Source organism: Dipodomys spectabilis, unplaced genomic scaffold (genome assembly GCF_019054845.1).
Source record: "Dipodomys spectabilis isolate Male_0828 unplaced genomic scaffold, ASM1905484v1 ptg000163l, whole genome shotgun sequence".
NCBI classification, from domain to species: Eukaryota; Metazoa; Chordata; class Mammalia; order Rodentia; family Heteromyidae; genus Dipodomys; species Dipodomys spectabilis.
This window is the reverse complement of record NW_024870840.1, coordinates 10,535,189-10,558,590: the sequence shown is the minus strand read 5'-3', so window position 1 is coordinate 10,558,590 and position 23,402 is coordinate 10,535,189. Positions and strand designations below refer to the sequence as shown.

General features: G+C 41.3%; 1 protein-coding gene across 1 annotated transcript in view; it reads right to left on the bottom strand.

The window, feature by feature from the left end:
- Apaf1 (apoptotic peptidase activating factor 1) overlaps positions 1-23,402 on the bottom strand; it is an 86,710-nt gene that overhangs the window by 61,678 nt on the left and 1,630 nt on the right. Inside the window, exons 2-7 of the mRNA XM_042693265.1 lie at positions 19,797-19,972; positions 19,217-19,406; positions 18,064-18,261; positions 12,105-12,288; positions 1,924-2,036; positions 1,662-1,793 (exon numbers count right to left, since the gene is read on the bottom strand). Of these exons, the coding sequence (XP_042549199.1) occupies positions 1,662-1,793; positions 1,924-2,036; positions 12,105-12,288; positions 18,064-18,261; positions 19,217-19,406; positions 19,797-19,934 (955 nt within the window). The 5' untranslated portion in view covers positions 19,935-19,972. The remainder of the gene's footprint in view (positions 1-1,661; positions 1,794-1,923; positions 2,037-12,104; positions 12,289-18,063; positions 18,262-19,216; positions 19,407-19,796; positions 19,973-23,402) is intronic.

The following is a 23,402-nucleotide window of genomic DNA, read 5'->3' as shown; positions in this document are numbered from 1 at the left end:
ACTTTATTGGCATACTCTTTTTGTCCAATCACCTTTTTACATTGTTGTCAGTACTTCATTTGTTTCTATGCAATGGTTATGTCAATTAAAAACTCAAAAAGACAAGAGTTGGGAGAGGGTCCAAAGAGAACATATGGATGTTTCTGAAGGACATGAAAATACCACAACCCGGGGCTGAGAAGGTGGCTCAGTGGTAGAGCGCTTGCCTTGCATGCCTGAGGCCCTGGGTTCGATTCCTCAGCACCACATAAGCAGAAAAAAAAAAGCCGGAAGTGGCGCTGTGGCTCAAGTGGTAGAGCGCTAGCCTTGAGCTGAAGAGCTGAGGGACAGCGCCCAGGCCCAGAGTTCAGGCCCCACGACCAGACCCAAAAAAAAAAAAGAAAGAAAGAAAAAAAGAAATACCACAACCCTTCCCCGAAACATTCCTTATACATCTCTTCAACTGTATCCTATAGAGTATCCTTTATCATAAATGGGTAAATATGTTTCCCCAATTTCCTGATTTCTATGAACTGTCCGAGCAAATTAATTAAACCTGAGAAAGTGTTTGTGAGAAACTTGATTTATAGATGGTGGGGTCAGAAGCATAGGTAAAAACCTGAGACATGCAAATGGCATCTGAAGTTGGCATTGGAGACAGTCTTGGGGACTGAGCCCTCACCCAGTGAGACACTGGGTGATGAACAGCTGATCAACACTGCAGCACTGATGGTTTGCTTGGTGTGGGAGGAAAAATGACTACAAATCTGCTATTAGAAATGATCTGTGCGTCACACTATAGTAAAAGAAAAAAAAAGGCTCAAAGGACTTCAGCTATACTGGGTACCAGTGGCTCATGCCTATAATCCTAGCTACTCAAGAGGCTGAGATCTGAGGGTTGCAGTTCAAAGCCAGCCTGGAAATGTCCCTGTGAGCCTCTTATCTCAAATTAACTACTCGAAAATGGAAGTGGAGCTATGGCTTAAAGTAGTAGAGCGCCAGTTCTGAACAAAAGAGCTCAGGGACAGCATCCAGGCCCTGAGTTCAAACCCCACAACTGACAAAAAAAAAAAAAAAAAAGAGGACTAGGAAGGTGGCTTAGTGGTAGTGTGCTTGCCTTGCATCCAAGAGGCCCTGGGTTCAATTCCTCAGCACCACATAAGCAGAAAAAGCCAAAAGTGGTATTGTGGCTCATGTGGTAGAGCGCTCACCTTGAGCTGAAGAGCTGAGGGACAGCGCTCAGGCCCAGAGTTCAAGCCCCACAATCGACAAAAAAAAAAAAAAAAAAAAGAATCCTGAGTTTTATGTTTCCTTCTACATTTTCAGAACAAATAAAAATAAAATTTTACTTCATTAATAAAAATGCAAATTATGATGATAACATATCATTATCAAATTAGGACAGTATCTTTATAATATCCCAAACAAAAACATTTTAAAATTTTTCACTGTTTTTACTCATGTTTTCACTTCAGCATACACACTCACAGCATACTGGGGATGCATGCTAAATATTAATAAGTGAACAAATAATATAATATCCTGTATTCATTTATGGTATCAGAGAATAATCTAAAATACTAAATTAGAACTAAAGAGGATTTTTATATGCTAAATTAACACATTTATTAGCTTAATTCACAAAGAGAGAATGAGTATCCCTGTAACCCAGCTCATCATACCTTTGCACTCTTTTACTATACTATGAGCTTGTTCTGGCAAATCTGCTTTCTTCATATTAACAAAAAGGGCTAAAATTTCAAGTCCTTTTTCTTTTCCTAGGCCACTCTCCACAGGAACTACATATTTAGGACCTGCAACAAAATGGTAAGACACCGTAATAAGTAACTTGGTGTGGCAAATATTTGTATGCAGCTGAACTAAATACTTTAATACCTTAATTTACTGCCTAAGTTAGTAAGAGTATTAAAAAGTAATCCTTACCCATTACTGAGTCTGTAACACTCTTGTCTCTGGTTGTAAGTAGAATCTGACACTGATTGTCAAATGCTTTTAATACCCAAGGATCCCAAACATCGTCCAAGATCAACAGAGACCTAATTTGAAAAAGTTAAGAAAAATAATTTTTTTTGAGGGGGGGGTTGGGTCATGGGGCCTGAACTCTGGGCCTGGGCGCTGTCCCTCAGCTCTTCAGCTCAAGGCTAGCGCTCTACCACTTGAGCCACAGCGCCACTTCCGGCTTTTTTCTTTTTGTGGTGCTGAGGAATTGAACCCAGGGCCTCAGGCATGCAAGGCAAGCGCTCTACCACTGAGCTACCTTCCCAACCCCAAGAAAAATAATTTTTAAAAAACACACAGAGAGAGAATGAAGGGGAATGAGTATGGTCAAACTACTATAAGGACATGTGTGAGAATGGAACAGGAAAGCTTGTTTCTTTGCTTTTTTGTTTTTTTGCTTTTTTATTGTGAAAATACTGTACAGAAGGGTTACAATTACATGGGCAAAATAATGAGTACATTTCTTATCAAGCATTGTTGTCTTCTCCCTTTGTTTCCCCTTCCCTAAAGCTTGTTTTTTGTTGTTGTTGTTTTTGTTTTTGTCGGCCACGGGACTTGAACTCTGGGCCTGGGCGCTGTCCCTCAGCTCTTCAGCTAAAGACTAGCGCCCTACCACTTGAGCCACAGTGCCACTTTCTGCTTTTTTCTGCTTATGTGGTGCTGAGGAATTGAACCCAGGGCCTCATGCATGCAAAGCAAGCACTGAGCCAACTTCCCAGCCCATGAAGCTTGTTGAGATTAGTTTGAGAAGGGAAAATTGGAGCGATTGACAGAATCTAATCAAGGTACATTTTATGCATATGTGCACAAATCAAACTGAAACGCTCTTGTACAACTAATTGGTGCTAATAAAAAGTTGGAGGTAGAATTTATTATATAGCAAATCATTAATAAAATTTATTTGAAACACCCCATATGTGGAAGTTAGCTCTAAAATACAAAGACACGTGATTATATATGCTTACATACACAAATTGAATAAAGAATGGTATACTTAAGATAGGAGTCCAATGATGTAACTCCTCTGAGCAATTAAGGAATCCTTTGACAAAATGAATACCAGGAAGCTGAAACGTGTTCTGTTGGGACAGAGGAAGCACACACATGACAAACAGAGCGCAATAGAGGGAGCAAACTCAGCACTATATTCAATGTATGTTATGTAGGAGGGCTGGGAAGGTGGCTCAGTGGTAGAGTGCTTGCCTTGCTTGCATGAAGCCCTGGGTTCGATTCCTCAGCACCACATAAGCAGAAAAACCCAGAAGTGGCACTGTGGCTCAAGTACAGCACTCACCTTGAGCTGAAAAGCTGAGGGACAGCGCCCAGACCCAGAGTTCAGGCCCCACAACCAACCAAAAAAAAAAAAAAAACAAATCAATGTATATTATGTAGAAATTGAGCTATGTAACGTGAGGGCAGGGATAGGATGAGTAAAGATCGGGGAGAACGATGGAAGGGGTGACACCGATTAAGCTGCATTATACTCATAACCTGACTTGTAAATCTGAAACCCCTTTGTACAGCTACTTATAAAAAATAATAATGACAATGGTCTGGGAAGGTGGCTCAGTGGTAGAGCGCTTGCCTTGCATGCTCAAGGCCCTGGGTTCGATTCCTCAGCACCACATAAGCAAAAAGAAAAAAGCCGGAAGTGGCGCTGTGGCTCAAGTGGTAGAGCACTAGCCTTGAGCTGAAGAGCTGAGGGACAGCGCCCAGGCCCAGAGTTCAGGCCCCACGACCGGACCAAAAAATAAAAAATAAAAAATAATAATGACAAAGTTTTAAAAAGAAGTGCTAAAGGTTAAAGATGGAAGACTAGAAGTTTTCTCCATGAGACTGAAATGACAAACAGTTGGGATAGCAAAGAACAGATACTCTGGGGAGATAAAAAGTATCAGAAATCAAAGAAGAGGTAACAGAACAGCAAAAAGCATAGAGAAACTTGTAGGCACACAAACATACATAGGCAACACAAAATAGAGTAGGAAATAGTCTCCAGTTCTAATAGTGACAGGTTGTGGATTACACGTGACTGCAACCAGGCACATGCAGCCATGCAGCCATCCATCCAGGCAGACCTGGTGACAACAAACTAGCAGACCTAGCCATAGGAATAGCTAACAAATCTTAAATCCACTGCAGGGATTTAGTGTGACAGTGACTCCTTCTGCACAAGCATCTAGTATTTGGAAAAGAATGAATTACATCACTTTTCATCTCTCCAAATGCTATAGGTAGACACTATCTACAGAATGGCCTGTATTTTGAGACCAAGTTACTTGAGGGACTTGAAAACAAGAAACAATCAAAAGTCAGAAAGCCTGAAGATAAGCTGTCACTATGTCTGGGTGGGAGATGAAACAAAGAGGCAATAATGGAGAAAGGGAGGGTCAGACACGGACTCGTGAGAAGTTTAAGCAGCAGTACAAGTACTGTGCAGAGTACAGTGATCAGTGGCCCTGCCCTCTGTGGCAATGCAAAAGCCCTATCTATTACACATGATAGTCACTGTGGAGACTGATGGTCCAACTCCATGCCCATGGATTGCTCAGACTTCGGAGTTCCTCCCTGCCCATTATGGTAATGTAACTCTGGGTTTCTGCAGCCTCTTCCCTCCTGCCAGGTGGTTTACCACCAGAAGAGTCTGAAAACTCTGAGACCAGAGGCATAGCTCCTGCTCCTTTGGTCTTCCCCTTCCAGTGCAGACTCAGTGTCCCATTTGCTTCCCCACCTCTCCAATGGATTCAAGGGACATACCTTGGTTTAGACATTTGCTATACCTTGGCACATAAACTGAGAGGCCTTTGGAATAAGTGGGAATCTGTCTGGTCCATAGGCGACAAAGCTCACTGGGGCCAACAGGTGTTCCTGGTATATACCAAAATGGGAAATTTCTAAAGTGAATACAGTCCTGACACTGACAACACAGACTTGTCTAGCCATTCTCTCAGCTCACATACAGCACCAAACTGTACATTGAGAGCAAAGAGAAAATATAAGACTCCAGCTTCAAACCACTACTTACTTCCAGACATGACAGACAGCATTATTAGAGGAACTAAACAGATGTATAATGAGCAATAAGACTGACACAATAATAGAGTCTCCCAACAAAGAAAACCTCAGGACCAGATCAATTCACTGCAGAATTCTATCAGACCTTTAAAGAAGAGCTAATGCCAATGTTCCTGCAAGTATTGCATAAAACAGGACCAGAATTCTTCCAAACTCGTTCTATGAAGTTAGTGTTACCCTGGTACCAAAACTGAATAAAGATGTAATGAAAAGAAAGAGAAGCAGACCAATATCTTAGATGAACACGAACAGAAAAATCATCAATAAATTATTTCAGACCAAATTAATTAACACATTCAAGGGATACATTCACAAGCTTACTTCATTTCACCCATGGACATAGTCTAGGAAACACTACTAAAGTTTCTTTTCCCCCTGCTGTCATGTCTTAAGTCAGAGTCCCCTAACAAACCTGCAGAAACTCTTCCACAGAGGGCTGAGCTTTGAAACAATGGATGAGGGTCTGAGATGACACTTTAGGCAAAGGGGAACACTGATGGACGACTATGTGGTGACATGAGAGCCAAACATCAAGCACTCTAGGAGCTTTGCATTTGTTATTCATCCCTTTCTAGAGGAGGTGAATCCAGCTATAGTGCAAGAACACACAAAAGGGATGGAAGAGTTGTAAAACCAAAAGGAACTATCAATGCTCACTTAACTATAAAAAGGATGTTTATTAGTGGAAAAAAGGAACACATTAGGGAATACCACCTATGAGATTATGTTAACAGTAAGGGTGAAATTATGAAAACCTGAGACAGTAAAAGAGGCGGCTTTTTTTTTGTAACTGTTGTTGACTATGACACCTTGTATAAAACTGTAATTAAGAAACACCACAGTCAGGCTGGGAAGATGGCTCAATGGTAGAGTGCTTGCCTTGCATGCATGAGGCCCTGGGTTCGATTCCTCAACACCACATAAGCAGAAAAAGTCAGAAGTGGCGCTGTGGCTCAAGTGGTAGAGCACTAGCCTTGAGCTGAAGAGCTGAGGGACAGCACCCAGGCCCAGAGTTCAGCCCCACAACTGACAAAAAGAAAGGGAAGAAGGGAGGAAGGGAGAAAGGGAGGGAGAGAGGGACAGACCCCAGTAACCAATCACTGGTGGCTCATGCCTGTAATCCTAGCTACGCAGGAGACTGAGATCTGAGGATCACGGTTCGAAGCCAGCCCAGGTAGGAAAGGACCTGAGTGAGATTCTTATCTCCATAACCACCAGAAAACCAGAAGTGGCACTGTGGCTCAAAGTGGTAGAGTGCTAGCCCTGAGCAAAAAAAATTCTGGGACAGCACCCAAGCCCTGATGAGTTCAAGCCCCATGACTGAAAAAAAAATAAAATTTTGAAAATTTAAAAAAAGAAACACCATAGTGTGAAAGGCCACAACTATGAAGGAAGGTCCTGCTGAAGTAAGAGAAGGCTAGACCTTCATCTAGCCAAAGAGGAGAATGCATGTAATTCCTGTGGATATCTCAGTGACCTAAAAACTACAGGGGTTTGTGGGATCATTCTATCATTTGGGATTCAGATCTCTTAGGTGGGGCTGGAATCTCTGGACATGGTAGGTCCAGTTTTGAGTGTGGGTTAATCATCACATACCTATGGGTCATAAAGGTAGGGGGAAGTTCTGACAGACATGTGCAGGTAAAGAACAGTTGACACAGCAGCAGAAAAGGGGAACTTACTGTGGGGAGAGAAATGTTACAGCATGCCCAGGTTAGCAAGACTCGGAATGACTGGCAGCAGGGCAGAGCATCTTCCAGTGTCTGATGGAGCCATGCCACACTAGAGGGTCTACATGAGGTTCCTATCCACATTTGTGGGAGATAGGGGTGGCCTTCCTTATGTTCTCAAGAGCTCAACCTGCTCAGGGAAGGCTGTCCAGCTTCTTCATGGGGACTTAGTAACAGGGTTAGCCACTCAGGCTGCTTTGCTGCTTCTCAGAGTTGTGGGTCAAATTATATCCTTAACACAAGCAACAACTAAAGTGATGTCTCCCTTTTGGCTGAATGAAAACTGTAACTTAGTTGATAACAGTCCCTGGCATAATAATTATAGAGTATTTATTGAATTCCTTATTGAAAGAACAAATCTATACAACACACAGAAGAGTATATATATACAACTATAAAAACTAAGGCATTCCAACAACGGGTACTATTAAAAATCCTTCCTGCCAGGTATGGTAGCTTATATCTATAATCCTAGTTACATGGGAGGTAGAGATAAGGAGGACTGCAATTTCAGGCCAGCCAAGACAAAACATTAGGAAGGATATCATTCAAGAATTAAGCTAGGGGGAGCTGGGAAGGTGGCTCAGTGGTAGAGTGCTTGCCCTGCATGCATGAGGCCCTGGGTTCCATTCTTCAACACCACATAAGCAGAAAAAGCCGGAAGTGGCGCTGTGGCTCAAGTGGTAGAGGGCTAACCTTGAGCTGAAGAGCTGAGGGACAGTGCCTAGGCCCAGAGTTCAGGACCACAACCGACAAAAAAAAACAAACAACAAGAATTAAGCCAGGGGGCTGGGACAGTGGCTCAGTGGTAGAGTGCTTGCCTTGAATATATGAGGCCCTGGGTTCAATCCCTCAGCACCATATAAGCAAAAAAAGCCAGAAGTAGCACTGTGGCTCAAGTGGTAGAGTGCTTACCTTGAGCTGAAAAGCTGAAGGACAGTGCCCAGGGTAAGCTCAGGCCCCACGACCAACCAAAAAAAAAAAAAAAAAGAACTAAGCCAGTCTAGGTACTGGTGGCTCATACCTGTGATCCTAGTTACTCAGGAGGCTAAAATCTGAGGATCATGGTTCAAAAGCCATGAAGGAAAGGACCTGAGACTCATGTCCAAAAACCACCAGAAAATCAGAAGTGGAGCTGTGGCTCAAAGTGATAGAGTGCTAGATGCAAGCGAAAGAGCTCAGGGACAGCACCCAAGTCCCTTAACTCAAGTGACCTAAAGCAAAAAGGGCCCGGGGCCTGGCTCAAGTGGCAGAATGCTTGCTTAGCATGTCTGAGGAGCTCAGTTTATTCTCCAGTGTTGGGGGAAAAAAAAACAACTGTCTTAGAAATTTTAAGTACGTAATACATTATGGGACTGAAGATGTAGCTCACTGTTAAAGAGTACTTGATCACCATGTGCTAGGCCTGAGGTGCTATGTCTGACATTCAATTCCTACTATAATAAAAAATAAATAACCTTCTAACAATGTGGCTCAGTGGTAGAACACTTCCTAACACATATAAAGTTATAGGTTTGAGCCCCAGGACCATAAGAAATAAAAATCCTTCCTCAAGGATGGCCAATAGACACATGAAGAAATGCTCAACCTCCCTAGCCATAAAAGAAATGCAAATCAAAACAACATTGAGATACACCTCACTCCAATTAGAATGGCTAAAATCAAGAACCCTAGTAACAACAGATGCTGCAGGGGATGTGGACAGAAGGGAATTGTTGGTGGGAGTATAAACTTGTTCAACCACTTTGGAAAGCAGTATGGAGGTTCCTCAAAAGACTCCACATGGAGCTCCCCTATGACCCAGCAATCCCACTTTTGGGTATTTACCCAAATGATCACAAAGAAGGACACACTAAAGCTACCAGCACGACTATGTTTATTGCAGCATTATTTACCATAGCTAAGATATGGAACCAAACCAGATGCCCCTCAGTAGATGAATGGATAAAGAAAATGTAGTATATACACAATGGAATTCTATGCCTCCATCAGAAAGAATGAAATGGAGCTGGGAAGGTGGCTCAGTGGTAGAGCGCTTGCCTTGCATGCTCGAGGCCCTGGGTTTGATTCCACAGTACCACATAAGCAAAAAGAAAAAAGCCGGAAGTGGCGTTGTGGCTCAAGTGGTAGAGCACTAGCCTTGAGCTGAAGAGCTGAGGGACAGCGCCCAGGCCCAGAGTTCAGGCCCCATGACTGGACCCAAAAAAAAAAAAGAAAGAAAGAAATAATGACATTGCCCCACCTATCAAAATTCCAACCTCATTCTTCAAGGAAATAGAAGAGGCAATCCAAAAATTCATATGGAACAATAAAAGACCCTGAATAGAAAAATGATCCTCAACAGAAAGAACACTGCTGGAGGAATATTAATACCAAATTTCAAACTGTACTAGAAAGCCACAGTAATCAAAACAGCTTGGTACTGGCACAAGAACAGACCTCAGGACCAATGGAATAGAATTGAAAACCCAGAAATGAACCTACAGACCTATAGCCATCTAATCTTCAATAAGGGAGCTAAAAAAATAGAATGGAAGAAAGACAGCCTCTTCAGTAAATGGTGCTGGCAAACTTGGTTAACTACTTGTAGAAAACTAAAGCTAGATCCTTATATATCACCCTGCACCAGAATCAACTCCAAATGCATCAAAGACCTCAGAGTCAAAGCGGACACTCTGAAAACATTACAGGATGGAATAGGAGAAACCCTAGGTCTTGTTGGCACAGGCCGAAATTTTCTTCTTTTTTTTCTCCTTATGTGGTGCTGGGGAATCGAACCCAGGGCCTCATGCATGCAAGGCAAGTGCTCTACCACTGAGCTACCTTCCCAGCCCCCGAAATTTTCTTAATAGAGACCCAGAAACACAACAAATCAAAGGTTGGACAAATGGGATTGCATGAAATTGCAGAGCTTCTGCATGGCAAAGGACATAGCTAGCAAGATCAATAGAAAACCCACGGACTAGGAGAAGATCTTCACTAGCCATACAACGGACAAGGGTCTCATATCTCAGATATACCTGAAACTCAAAAAATTAAACCCCCCAACAACAAATCTTCAAAGAAACAACTGCCCAATAAATAAGTGGGCTAAAGACTTAAAGAGAAACTTCTCTGAAGAGGAAAGAAGGATGGCCAATAGACACATGAAGAAATGCTCAACCTCCCTAGCCATAAAAGAAATGCAAATCAAAACAACATTAAGACACCTCACTCCAGTTAGAATGGCTAAAATCAAGAACTCTAATAACAACAGATGCTGGAGGGGATGTGGACAGAAGGGAACCTTATTGCATTGCCGGTGGGAGTGTAAACTTGTTCAACCACTTTGGAAAGCAGTATGGAGGTTCCTCAAAAGACTCCACATAGAGCTCCCCTATGACCCAGCAATCCCACTTTTGGGCATTTACCCAAATGTTTACAAACAATACCACACTAAAGCTACCAGCACAACTATGTTTATTGCAGCATTATTTATTATAGCTAAGATATGGAACCAACCCAGATGCCCCTCAGTAGATGAATGGATCAAGAAAATGTGGTATATATACACAATGGAATTCTATGCCTCCATCAGAAAGAACGACATTGTCCCATTTGTTAGGAAATGGAAAGGCTTGGAAAAAATTATATTAAGTGAAGTAAGCCAGGCCCAAAGAAACATAGGTCCCATGGTTTCCCTTATTTGCAATAATTAGTATATGTTTGAGTCAAGCAGAAAAGGTCAGATAAGTTGATTTTAGGGAAATGAACCCTAAGATATGTATTCAAATGGTTTTTTTTTTTCTTTCATGAGATTGTTTCTAACACATTTATAAGATTATAAGATTATGTCCCTCCCCCACCGTGTAACCCCTTCTTTCACTGTATTTGATGTTGGTATAATTTGTGGAGGGGAAGGGAAAAAACAAATCGTTCAAATAGGGATACAGGTGGACCCATTGCAACAATGAGATGTACACGTCGTTATGTGGAAAAACGAACTTTACAACTTTGGTGGGGGGCAGGGGAGGAGGATTAGGTGGGGGATGGAGGGGAGGATTGGGAAGGGATGGGAAGGGGAAACAAAGGAGGAGGCTACAATGCTTGATAAGAAGTGTACTCATTATCTTGCCCATGTAATTGTAACCCCTCTGTACAGTATTTTCACAATTTAAAAAAAATCCTTCCTCATTCATTCTTTTACCAGTTGCTTACATTTGTTTCCTCTTTTGTTCTATGTTAACTCATTAAAAACAATGGATTCAAGTAAAAAGTTTGCATTTTCTAGTAAAGGCCACTCATCAATTATTCAGAAATAACTTACATTGCTAGGCACCAATGGATCATGCCTGTAAGCCTTGCTACTCAGCAGACTGAGATGTAAGGATCCTGGTTTGAAGCTAGCCTGGCAGAAAAGTCCACGAGACTCTTATCTCCAAATAATCACCAAAAATGGAGCTGTGGCAAATGGTAGAATACTAGCCTTAAGCAAAAAAGCTCAGGAATAGTGCCCAGGCCCTGAGTTCTTGCCTCAGGACTCGCAAAAAAAAAAAAAAAAAGAAGTAGTAAGTTATATTTCTCAGGAAAAAGAAGTAGTCCCGGAAATGGAAACAAGAGGCTTTTTTCCTTTGTTGCTGTTTTTGTTTTTGTTTTCGTTTCCATCTTGTTTGTTCATTTATCTGACTCTGGGAAGGAAAAGGGGAAGGGGGTACAGAAATGGAGATAAAAGGCTGGGCTCTGACAGCTCACAACTGTAATCCTAGCTACTCAGGAGGCTAAGATCTGAGGATCACGGTTCAAAGCCAACCCAGGCAGGAAAGTTCATGAGACTCTTATCTCCACTTAGCCACCAGAAAACCAGAAGTGGCACTGTGTGGCACAAGTGGTGGAGTACTAGCCTTGAGCTGAAGAGCTCAGGAACAGCACCCAGGCCCTGAATTCAAGCCCCACAACTGACCAAAAAAAAAAAAAAAAAAAAAGACATGGCGATAAAGGGTAAACAAAAATGCAGCAGCAGTACTTACTCGTGGGTGGGGACAGGAGGAAAAAACTGGGATAGAGTAAGGGAAGGGGTGTCCAAAAAGAAATATACTCTATCTGACTTAGGTAACTATGGCCCCTTTATAATAAGAACTGAATTTTTTTAAAAGAGAAATGGCAATTCCAAACTTAGTAACTACTTTTTTTTTAATACAAAATAAAGACTAGCAGAAAAGCAATGGTTCTTTATTGGTCCCTCTACAAAACAGCAGGAAAGGGCATAACATCTTGAGATGTCAGTAAAGACCTCACATACCAACTTCATTTGACCATCTGTACCTTGGATGCTTGTGCAACATTAGAATGCGAAGACGATCTTTAGCCTCTTCAATATTAAGTGGGAGCCTCTGGGAAAAAGACCCATCCTGATCCAACCGTGTGCAAAGATTCTGCAGTTTCATCAGAAGCCCAGACTTGTCTTGTTTTCCAATTGAAACCCAATGTACACCTCCTGGGAAACAACCTAATGAGGAAAAGAATCATAAACTTAAGGCCTTTGAACATGAGGTCTCTTTTGCATTGTTTTGCTCTTAAACCATCTTGAAATAAGCTGGGCTCTGGTGGCTCATGCCTATAATCCTATCTACTCTGGAGGCTGAGATCTGAGGATCACAGTTTGAAGTCAGCCCAGGCAGGAAAGTCCCTGAGACTCTTACCTCCAATTAATCACTAGAAAACCAGAAGAGGAGCTGTATGTAGCTTAAGTGGTAGAACGCTAACCTTGAACAAGAGCTCAAGGAAAGCATCCAGGGCCTGAGTTCAAGCCCACTACCAAAAAAAAAAAATCTTGAAATAATATTTTTATTGATATATGTATCAGGAGCCAAATATTTTAAGTCTTCCTAAACTATACTTACTCAGGCCTTTTTTGTGGGTTTTTTGTTTTGTTTTGCCCATCCTAGGGCTTGAACTCAGGGCCTGGATGCTGTCCCTGGGCCTCTTTGTGCTCATGGCTAGTGCTCTACAATTTCAGCCACAAAGCCACTTCTGGCTTTTTTGTGCAGTTTATTGGAGGTAAGAGTCTCATGGGTACTTTTCTGCCCGGGATGGCTTTGAACTGCCAGATCTCAGATCTCACATCTTAGCCTCTTGAATAGCTGGGATTACAGGTTTGAGTCACCAGTGCCAGCTACTTATTCGGTTAAAAAAAAATTAAAACCAGGTACCAATGACTCATTTCTGTAATCCTTACTACTTAGGAGGCTGAGACCTGGAGGACTGCTGTTTCAATCTAGTCTAGGCAGAAAACTGGAGAATATCTCCAATCAACCAGCCAAGTTCTGGACTGATTAAGTATTGGATCAAGGGGTAGAGTAACAGCCATGAGCAAACAAGCAAGCTGACTGAACCTAGGGCCCAAACACCAATACAGACACAATAAATAAATAAGCAAATAAATAAACATATTCACATACATAAACATAAACATCAGAATCACTCCAATCTTAACTTTTATTATGTCTTCACCTTCTTTTGATTCAAGTCATAATTATTCAAGTCATAATTATGATAAATTATTATTGAGTTATAAATGCTAAATCTAAGGGAAACTGAAGATCTGAAATCTGGATTAAAACTGAAGCATAGGGGGCTGGGAAGATGGCTCAGGGGTAGAGCGCTTGCCTTGCATGCTTGAGGCCCTGGGTTTGATTCCTCAGCACCACATAAGCAAAAAGAAAAAAAGCCGGAAGTGGTGCAGTGGTGCTGTGGCTCAAGTGGTAGAGTGCTAGCCTTGAGCTGAAGAGCTGAGGGTCAGCGCCCAGGCCCAGAGTTCAGGCTCCACGACTGGACCCAAAAAAAAAAAAAAAAACAAAAACTGAAGCATAGAAGAAAAATCTTCCAAAAGCAAAATTTCTCAATCTGTTCTTTGTCATTAATGATCACTGCACAGCACCATCTTTCAACCTCAGCACGCTTGACATTTTGAGGCAGAATAGTTCTTTGTTCTCAGAGATTGTCTCATGCATTACACAGAGGCCTCCCTGGCCTCTATCCTCCGGGGTGTCAGTAGAGTTCCCTCCTAAGGAGTACTGACAATCAAAAATACCTCTAAACATTGCCAAATGCTCCTGGGGACAAAATCATCCCAAATGAGAATAACTGATGCCCAGGAATATATAACTTACTCATTATGGTTCTTATTCTTAGTTAAATTCAAGTTAGATCTACAACTTACCAGCTATGTAATTTTTAGCAATATAACCTCAGTCACATTTGTTATATTGAAATAAAGACTATCTATTCCATTTTTTTCAGAGTTGCTGTGAGAAAATATAAAGCATGTGAAATTGCTATGCTAACTGTAAAAGGTTATAACAGAATTATTAGTGCTATGTGTCTGTATCCTATATTAAGCTTTGAACTTGTATACACTTATAAAACAGCCATTATCATTGTTGCTCTCAGCATTATTAATCAAACCATATATATCTTTCTTTTAATTTTTTACTGTTATTATAAAGGTCATGTACAAAAGGGTTACGGTTACATAAATCATGTAAAGAATGCATTTCTTTTTGGACAATGTCACTCCTTACTTCACTCTCTCCCAGACCACAATATATCTTACAATATGTATTTTTCATTTACATATATATCAGGTGCCAAAAATATAAATTCTTCATATACTACACCTGACAATTCCACATTGGTTTATACACTGAAATACATACACTAGAAGAGAACTCTACAATAAGTGAAGACAGGGCTGTCAAGTCTGGTTTGATCATTAGGGCTACTATTTCAGAAGATAGTACACAGAAGTTGTATCACTTTACCTAAAAGCTTCCGCAAGTTCCCTCAGATCTCCTTCAGTACATATCAACAGTTATGAAAAGGCAAGTTCTAATAGTGTCACTTAGCTGTGTTCTGTGTATACACATACAAATGCAAAGAAATAGGTTGAAAAGATAATCCAGTTTTCCATCCAAGATTATTTTTGGGGTGAATCTTAAAATTTAGGAGAAAGGGGATACTGACAAGTACAAAGAATGTTTTCCTTTTTTTTTTTTTGGTGCCAGCACTAAGGTTGAACTCAGTACCTCATCTCTTATTCAGCTGTTTCCATTTATGGCTGGCATTCTACCACTTGTGTCATGTCTCCAATTTCTTACTTTTTTTTAAACATAGGGTCTCATTACTATATTAAGGCTTATTTCAAACTCACAATCCTGCCAGCCTCAGTCCTGGGTGCTGAGATTGTAAACATGCACACCATGATTGCTAACATTTTAGTTTAAGCACCAATTACCTAGGTTAAAGGTTTTCCCTAACTTCAAAGCTAAAAGCTAAAATAAATAAATCAATCCAAAACACTAGAGTATTACAAGAAAAAAAATTACTAGCTTTCAAAAGACAGACAAACAGACCAAGTGACCAACTGATCTAAAAATCCCTGCCACCACAATAAAACATTTAGTTAAATACTGAAGTACTATTTACAATTTCAGAGAGAATCTAAACATCTTGACAATGGGCACAAGAGGGAGCAATTTAGCTTTGAATGAGGCTTGTGCTTATAATTTATTCAGAGAAGTTTATTTAGAGGAAAATCGCATTTATTTAGAAAAAGCAAACCTCATCCTGCTTTCATATGAGGTTTTTCTTGGTAACAACTAAAAGACTAATTGCATCTCAAAAAATCTTTGAAATAAACAGAAGCAAATAGGCAGCTGATAGTGAAAGCATCCAAGTTTTAAAATTCAGCATATGAAAAAACAATATAAATAGTTTCAAGGTATGGCAACAATTTCCATACTCTAAGAAAAACTATAACTTCCGAAAGAAAATTGAGTCACTGGGCGCTGGTGGCTCACGTCTGTAATCCTAGCTACTCAGGAGGCTGAGATCTGAGGATTGTGGTTCAAAGCCAGCCCGGGCAGGAGAGACTGTGAGACTCCTATCTCCAATAAACCACCAGAAAACCGGAAGTGGCGCTGTAGCTCAAGTGGTAGAGCGCTCGCCTTGAGCTGAGGGACAGCGCCCAGGCCCAGAGTTCAAGCCCCACAACCGACAAAAAAAAAAAAAAGAATCTCATAGAAAATTGAGTCACTTAAAAAGTAATCCTAGCACTTGGGCACTGAAGTAATATTGCAAGCTCAAAGCCAACCTGAGCTGTATATAGAATTTGAAGGCAACCTACAATATATGTGATCCTATCTCAAAAAAAAAACAAAAAATATAAGCAGAAGTAGCTAGAAACTTAATATTCTCTTATTTATATCAACCACCACCCTAAGATAACAAAAGATCTGACTTTAAGCAACGATTCTCAGATCTTAGCCTCTTGAGTAGCTAGGATTATAGGTGTGCATTATTCAGGAAGCTGAGATCTGATGATCATGTTTGAAGTCAATCCTGGTCAGTAAAGTCCATGAGACTTTTATCTCCAATTACCACCAAAAAGCCCAAAGTGGAACTGTGGCTCAAGTGGGTAGAGTGCTGGTCTTGAGAATAAAAGGGACAATGCCCTGGACCCTAAGGTCAATCACCAATACTAGCACAAAAAGGAAGAAAAAAAAAAGGGCACGGGGAAAGGGAAAGAAAAGAAATAATTTAAATTAATACAAGTTGCTACACAGGAGAATCACCCACTGAGAAAGTCATTAATGGAATTGAATTTCCAAGTACCTCTTTATTGCACTGTATGCTAAAACAAATACTCAGCTAACAAGATGGGTTAAGTCTATTCCTGCCTAAAAGGCAAGGATATAAAGTGGGTAACCTTTTGCAATCCTACAACCCCTTCAGTTGTTTTTAAGATGCAAGAGAATTAGCTTCACTCCAGCCATCTGATATCTTTGTGAACTTATTGGCCTGGCTGACCAAGTCTCACTATAACAAGTGAGGCAGAAAATAAATTCCAAATTTGCTATGCCTATGATAGGGAGAATAATGGCCCCAAAAGATGTTCACAACGTAATCCACCACACTGATAAAGTTACTTCACATGGTAAAAGGGACTTTGTATGTATATATTTGATTCAGGGTTTTTAAATGAGATTATGCTGGATTACAAAGTAAGTTTAATGTAATCATAAGGACCCTTAAAGCAAGAATTTCTGACCTCAAAAAGGATTCAGCTTACATGTCTAACATGTAAGATATCCTAGGCTGATCCCCAGCATTCTCTTTCCCCTTTTAAAAAAAAAAAAGTATAATAAAGGAAATGTGAGACAGAAGCAAAGGTGTGTGTGAGAGAGTGTGAGAGAGAAACATAGAGAAAGAAAACGGAGACAAGAGGTAGACAGAGAGAGGAGAGAAGGGGTAGTGGAATTAAAGATGCTAAGCATCACCACTGAGGGGATGATGAGTCAAGGGAATGTAGACTCCTCTAGGAAAGAGGGGTGGGGTGGGGCGCACAGGACAGAACGGCTCTTCCAAGCTGAGGGCATGGATTAAGTGATAGAACTCTTTATTTTTGCCACAAGGCCCTGAGTTCAATCTGTAATTCAGGTGATAGGAAGACAATCACAGGTCAGGAAGATTGAGTTTGAGGTAACCAGGGGCTACAAAGAAATTTTAAAATCAGCCTAGGCTACAAAATAAGACTGTCTCAAAAAAAAAAAAAAAAAAAATCTCCATAGAGCTTCCAAAAGAAACTACATTGATAACAGCTGTGTTTCTTTTTGTGTGGAAAGGTGGGAAGGTAGGTTCCAGGGCTTAAATTCAGGGCCTAAGCGCTGTCTCTGAACTTCATTTTGCTCAAGGCTAGACCTCTACCACTTGAACCATGGCTGCATTTCTGACTTTTTTGGCTGACTGGAGATAAGACTCTTAAGGACTTTTCCTGAACCACAGGCACCAGGCTTCAACATTTAGACCAAGTAAAAAATCTCCAGAATTGCAAGATAATAAATATTTTGGGTGTTTTTGTTTGTTTGTTTATTGTTTCTTTGGGCCAGTCCTGGGGTCTGAACTCAGGGTTAACACTGTACTTGAACTTTTGTACTCAAGACCAGTAATTTACCACTTTGAGCCACAGCCCCACTTCCAGCTTTTCGGCAGTTAATTGGAGATAAGTCTCACGAACTTTCCTGCCTAAGCTGGCTGTGAACCACGATCCTCAGATCTCAGCTTCCTGAGTAACTAGGATTACAAGCATAAGCCACCAGCAGTCAAATATGTTTTACACCAAATGCTAAATTTGTGGCAATTTATTATTAACAACAACAGGAAGTCAAGACAATTCTTAAAGAATTATCTCCTTAGCCAGCAACACACTGTGGTCAAAACTTACCTTCTAAGAGGGAATGATCTCGAACAGCCTCTGCAGCTAATACAGACTTTCCACAGCCTGCCATTCCATATATTGTGACCCATCCTGATTCACCATTCAATTTGGAGAGCTTCTGCTGAATTGCATTCACCAGCTTCTTCCTAGTAACAAAGACAACTGGCCTCTGCGGTACTCCACCTTCACATAGCACTGTTCTTACTGAAATCAAAACAAGCATAAAATGACTACTAAGTGATGTCACTAAAATCTCAAAGGGAAAGGTTGAGGCTTTAGGCTTAAAATTTCCAGGAAAAGAAAGAAAATGTGGATACGGTATTAACTTCAACCTTCTGATTTCTCGAAACACAGAGAACAAAAGCAAACACATATTTCAAGAATTCAACAAACGGGCTGGGAAGGTGGCTCAGTGGTAGAGCGCTTGCCTTGCATGCATGAAGCCCTGGGTTCGATTCCTCAGCAACACATAAGCAAAAAGAAAAAAAAGCAGAAGTGGGGCTGTGGCTCAAGTGGTAGAGTGCTAGCCTTGAGCTGAAGAACTGAGGAACAGCACCCAGGCCCAGAGTTCAGGCCCCACGACCGGACCAAAAAAAAAAAAAAAGAATTCAACAAAGGCACCGGTGGCTCAAACCTGTAATTCTAGCTACTCAGGAGGCTGAGACCTGAGGATCATGGTTGGAAGCCAGCCCAGTCAGGAAAGTCCATGAGACTCTTATCTTCAATTAGACTACTCAGAAAAAACTGGAAGTGGCACATGGCAAGTGGTAAAGCACTAACTCAGGGACAGAGTCCAGGCCCTGAGTTCAAGCCCCAAGACTGGCAAAAAAAAGAATACAGATTTCTAAAGATTCTTATTCTATACTATAAGCTGCATAAACACATGGAACCAGACCAGGAAATAAATAAAGCTTTTACAGACAATATTATGTCTGAAAGCTAGAGTGTACATGCTGTTATCTTAGCAATAAATAACCCACTAAATCAGAAGAAAATGTGTTTACTAAATATTTAACTTGAAATTATCACTATAATTTTTCAGTGAACCGATTACATTTACATTTACTTCAGAATATTAAACCTACTACAATTAGACACAGCTGCAACGATGCAACAGCCAGCATAATAGCAATGGGACAGAAGTCTCAAGGATACAAACCATACGAAGTTATTCCACCACTTGAGTCTTTGACACTGGAAGACGAAATAACAGGAATGCCACTATGGAGAAGGGCAGCGAGGTCTTTATATCCTTCATGTAGAAGCGCATTGTAAAATGATATGTAGGCGTAATTATCCTTTTTAAGTATCATTTTCATGAGAACAGCTGCTCGTTGAAGTTTGGTAGGCTAAAAAAATAATAAAGTAGTTTAGTATACAGTAGCAAATATGTTTGCAACATTTTTTTTTTTGTCGGTTGGTCAGTTATGGGACTTGAACTTTGGGCCTGGCACTGTCCCTGAGCTCCTCAGCTCAAGGCAAGTGCTCCTACCACTCACCACTTGAGCTACAGCACCGCTTTTGGTTTTCTGGGGGTTAATTGGAGATAAGAGTCTCAAGAAGACTTTCCTGCCCAGGCTGGCTTTGAACTACTACCCTCAGATCTCAACCTCCTGAGTAGCTAGGATTACAGGTGTGAACCACCAGCACCTAGCTTGCAACATTAATTAGTAGAGACCAATCCAAATTCTGAAATTCTAAAAGCGTTTAAGAAAGTAGATTGTTTTAGAGAGTTTTACCTGATTTTTCACTTCCTCCTCCTCTGATATTGCTAAAACTCCATCACTAATCATGTGATCCATGATGTAGGATGTCTTGATATCCTTCTCCAGAGCTTCTTTATGTTGAAGCAAACAATTTCGAGCTTTTGCATCCATCCTCCCTCCAATTCTCTCTCTGAGCTGTCAATCATGAGCTACAGGAAAAATACCAAGGTATTTGTCAGGACAAACTGCCAAGAAAACAAGGGTTTTTTTTTGTTTGTTTTGTTTTGCTTTTGTCTGCTAAAATAGAGAAGAAACATTCAAAGATGTAAACATGTGGGGGAGGGGGATTGGGAGGGAAAAAAAACTGGGAGAAAATGAGGGAAAAAGTGACACTGTTCAAAAAGAAATGTACTCATTATCTAATTTACAAAACTATAATCCCTCTGCACATCACCTTTACAATAACAAATAAATAAAACCCAGGGAAAAAAGGAAGGTGTGAGGAAACAGTCATTCTTAAATATTATTTTAAAGAGAGAGTACAAAATGGGTGTCACTCTTCTAGAAGGCCGTATAGATACGTTTAAAGTGTTTAACTATTTTCTTTAACCCAGAAATCCTGCTTCTAGGAATCTACCTTTAGGAAAGAATCACATATATAGAGAAAAAAAAAATCCACAAAGTAACTTAACAAAGCAGTGTCAAACCTGGGCACCAGTTAATTCACTGCTGTCATTTCTAGCTACATGGAAAAATCAAATAGGGATATTAATAGTTTCAGACCAGCACATGTAACACAAATTGCAAGACCCCATCTCAACAGAAAAAGCTATATGGCACCTGTCACCTTAGCTATGGTAGGAAGCATAAACAGAAGAATGGTATAGTCCAGACCAGCCCTTTCAGGTATTCTAATAAACCTTTGTTTTTCCTATTCTCTTGTTTCACTATTTTTTTTTTAACCCACCTTATTACAAAAAGACAAAAAATAATGAAGTCAGTCAGGTGGCTCACCCCTGTAATCCTAACTACTCAGGAGGCTGAGATCTGAGGATCGTGGTTCAAAGCTAGCCAGGCCAGGAAAGTCCATGAGACATCTCTATGATCCTACTCAGATCAAATCAGCTACAAGGAGATGAAATATTTGCCCCATTAAAACTACCACTGGTTCTGTTGTTCTGTCACAGAGCAGTGTGAAGAAGTCTTTTTTTCCCCTTTGCATTTATTTATTTATTTTTAAATTTTAATGTCAAGGTGATGTACAGAAGGGTTACAGTTACATGATTCAAGTAACAAGTACCTTTCCTTTTTTTTTTTTTTTGTTTTTTTTGGGGGGGCCCGGTCGTGGGGCCTGAACTCTGGGCCTGGGCGCTGTCCCTCAGTTCTTCAGCTCAAGGCTAGCGCTCTACCACTTGAGCCACAGCGCCACTTCCAGCTTTTATTCTTTTTGCTTATGTGGTGTTGAGGAATCGAACCCAGGGCCTCATGCATGCAAGGCAAGCACTTTACCACTGAGCCACCTTCCCAGCCCCGTACCTTTCCTTTTAAACAGTGTCATCTCCTCCCTTATTCTCTCCAGTTTTTTCCCCTCCTGACTTCCCTCCCCCAAAAACTTGTATAGTTCATTTCCAACACTGCTGAATTGGTTCACCCTTAGACCCACCATTTCTGTGCTTCCCCTTCCCCTCCCCAAATCAGATAAAACTTATATACAAGACAAAGGGTACAGAAATCTTCATTTAACGAGACTCGGTGGCTCCTGCTTATAATCCTAGCTATTCAAGAGTCTGGTATGTGAGGACTGTGGTTCAAAGCCAGCCCAGGGAAGAAAAGTCTCCTTGTGACTCCTATCTCAAAAACAGAAGAGTGGTAAAACACTAGCCTTGAGCACAAAAAGCCTCCAGGACAGCATCCAGACCCTGAGTTCAAGCTTCACAGCTGACAAAAATGGAGCTGTGGCTCAAGTGATAGAGTGCTAGCCTTGAGGAAAAAAGCCCAGAAACAGTGCCCACACACTGAGTTTAAGCTCCAGGACTGGTACAAAAAAAAAAAAAAAAAGGAGACACAGCAGATAGAGAAATACCAGCAAGGAGTGAGCTAAATGTGTGAAAAGAGCCAAACCAAACACAGCAATGAGTCAAAGGCAGGAGATAGGCCAGAAGGATTATGGATGTGAAAAATGAGCTCTCAAGATGTTACTGAGTGCAGGGCTGGGAAGGTGGCTCAGTGGTAGAACACTTGCCTCGAGGCATGAGGCCTGGGTTCAATTCCTCAGCACCATATAAACAGAAAAACCAGAAGTGGCTCAAGTGGTGGAACACTAGCCTTGAGCTGAAGAGCTGAGGGACAGCGCCCAGGCCTAGAGTTCAGGCCTTACAACTGACAAAAAAAATAGATGTTGCTGAGTGCAAAATTTAAACTATGGTCCAGAAAATAGACAACCAATCAGTATGGCCCACAAAAAGGGAGACAGCCAATCAGCAAAGCCCAACTACCCCCATAAAAGCCTGTCCTGAATCCTATACTAGCTCAACAGCAGGAAAGCAGTACGCTTCCCCTTTGCCTAGCTCCCCCTTTCTTTAATGACATCTTAATCTTTGTTTTTCCCCATTTAAAGTAAAATAAAGCTGGTCACTGGTGGCTCACACCTATAATCCTGGCTACACAAGCCGGGCACTGGTGGCTCACGCCTGTAATCCTAGTTACTCAGGAGGCTGAGATCTGAGGATCGCGGTTCAAAGCCAGCCCGGGCAGGAGAGACTGTGAGACTCCTATCTCCAATAAACCACCAGAAAACCGGAAGTGGCGCTGTAGCTCAAGTGGTAGAGTGCTTTGCCTTGAGCTAAAGAGCTGAGGGACAGCGCCCAGGCCCAGAATTCAAGCCCCACGACCGACAAAAAAAAAAAATCCTGGCTACACATAAGGTTGAGAACTGAGGATCATGGTTCAAAGCTAGCCCTAGCAAGAAGCCAGAAGTGGCACTGTGGTTCAAGTGGTAGAGCACCAGCCTTCATTGAAAAAAGCTCAAGGACAGCATCTAGGTCCTGAATTCAAGCCTCTGTACCAGCACACAAAACAATAATAGCTGGTTCTAGTGGCTCACCTCTGTAATCCAACTACTCAAGAGGCTGAGATCATGGGGCTGGGCAGGTGGCTCAGTGGATAGAGTGCTTGCCTTGCATGCATGAGGCCCTGGGTTCGATTCCTCAGCACCACATAAGCAGAAAAAGCCAGAAGTGGCGATCTGGATCAAGTGGTAGATCACTAGCCTTGAACTGAAGAGGTGAGGGACAGGGCCCCAGAATTCAGGCCCCACGACCGACAAAAAAAAGAGGCTGAGATCTGAAGATCACAGTTCAAAGCCAGCCCAGGTAGGAAAGTCCATGAGACTCATCTCATCTCCAGTTAACCACCAGAAAACTAAAAGTGGAGCTGTGGCCCAAAGAAGTAGAGCCTTAAAAAGGTAGTAAGTAGTAGTTCTAGGAATTGGGTGTAAGCTCCAAGTCTTTATCAGTAAACATATTTCTCACAAAGCAACAGGAAATACCATCTGATGTCATTTTTGGATTAAGCGGTGACAAAGGAAGAATAACATTTTCTACAGTCTACCATAAAATACTTTTTTTTGGGGGGGAGGGG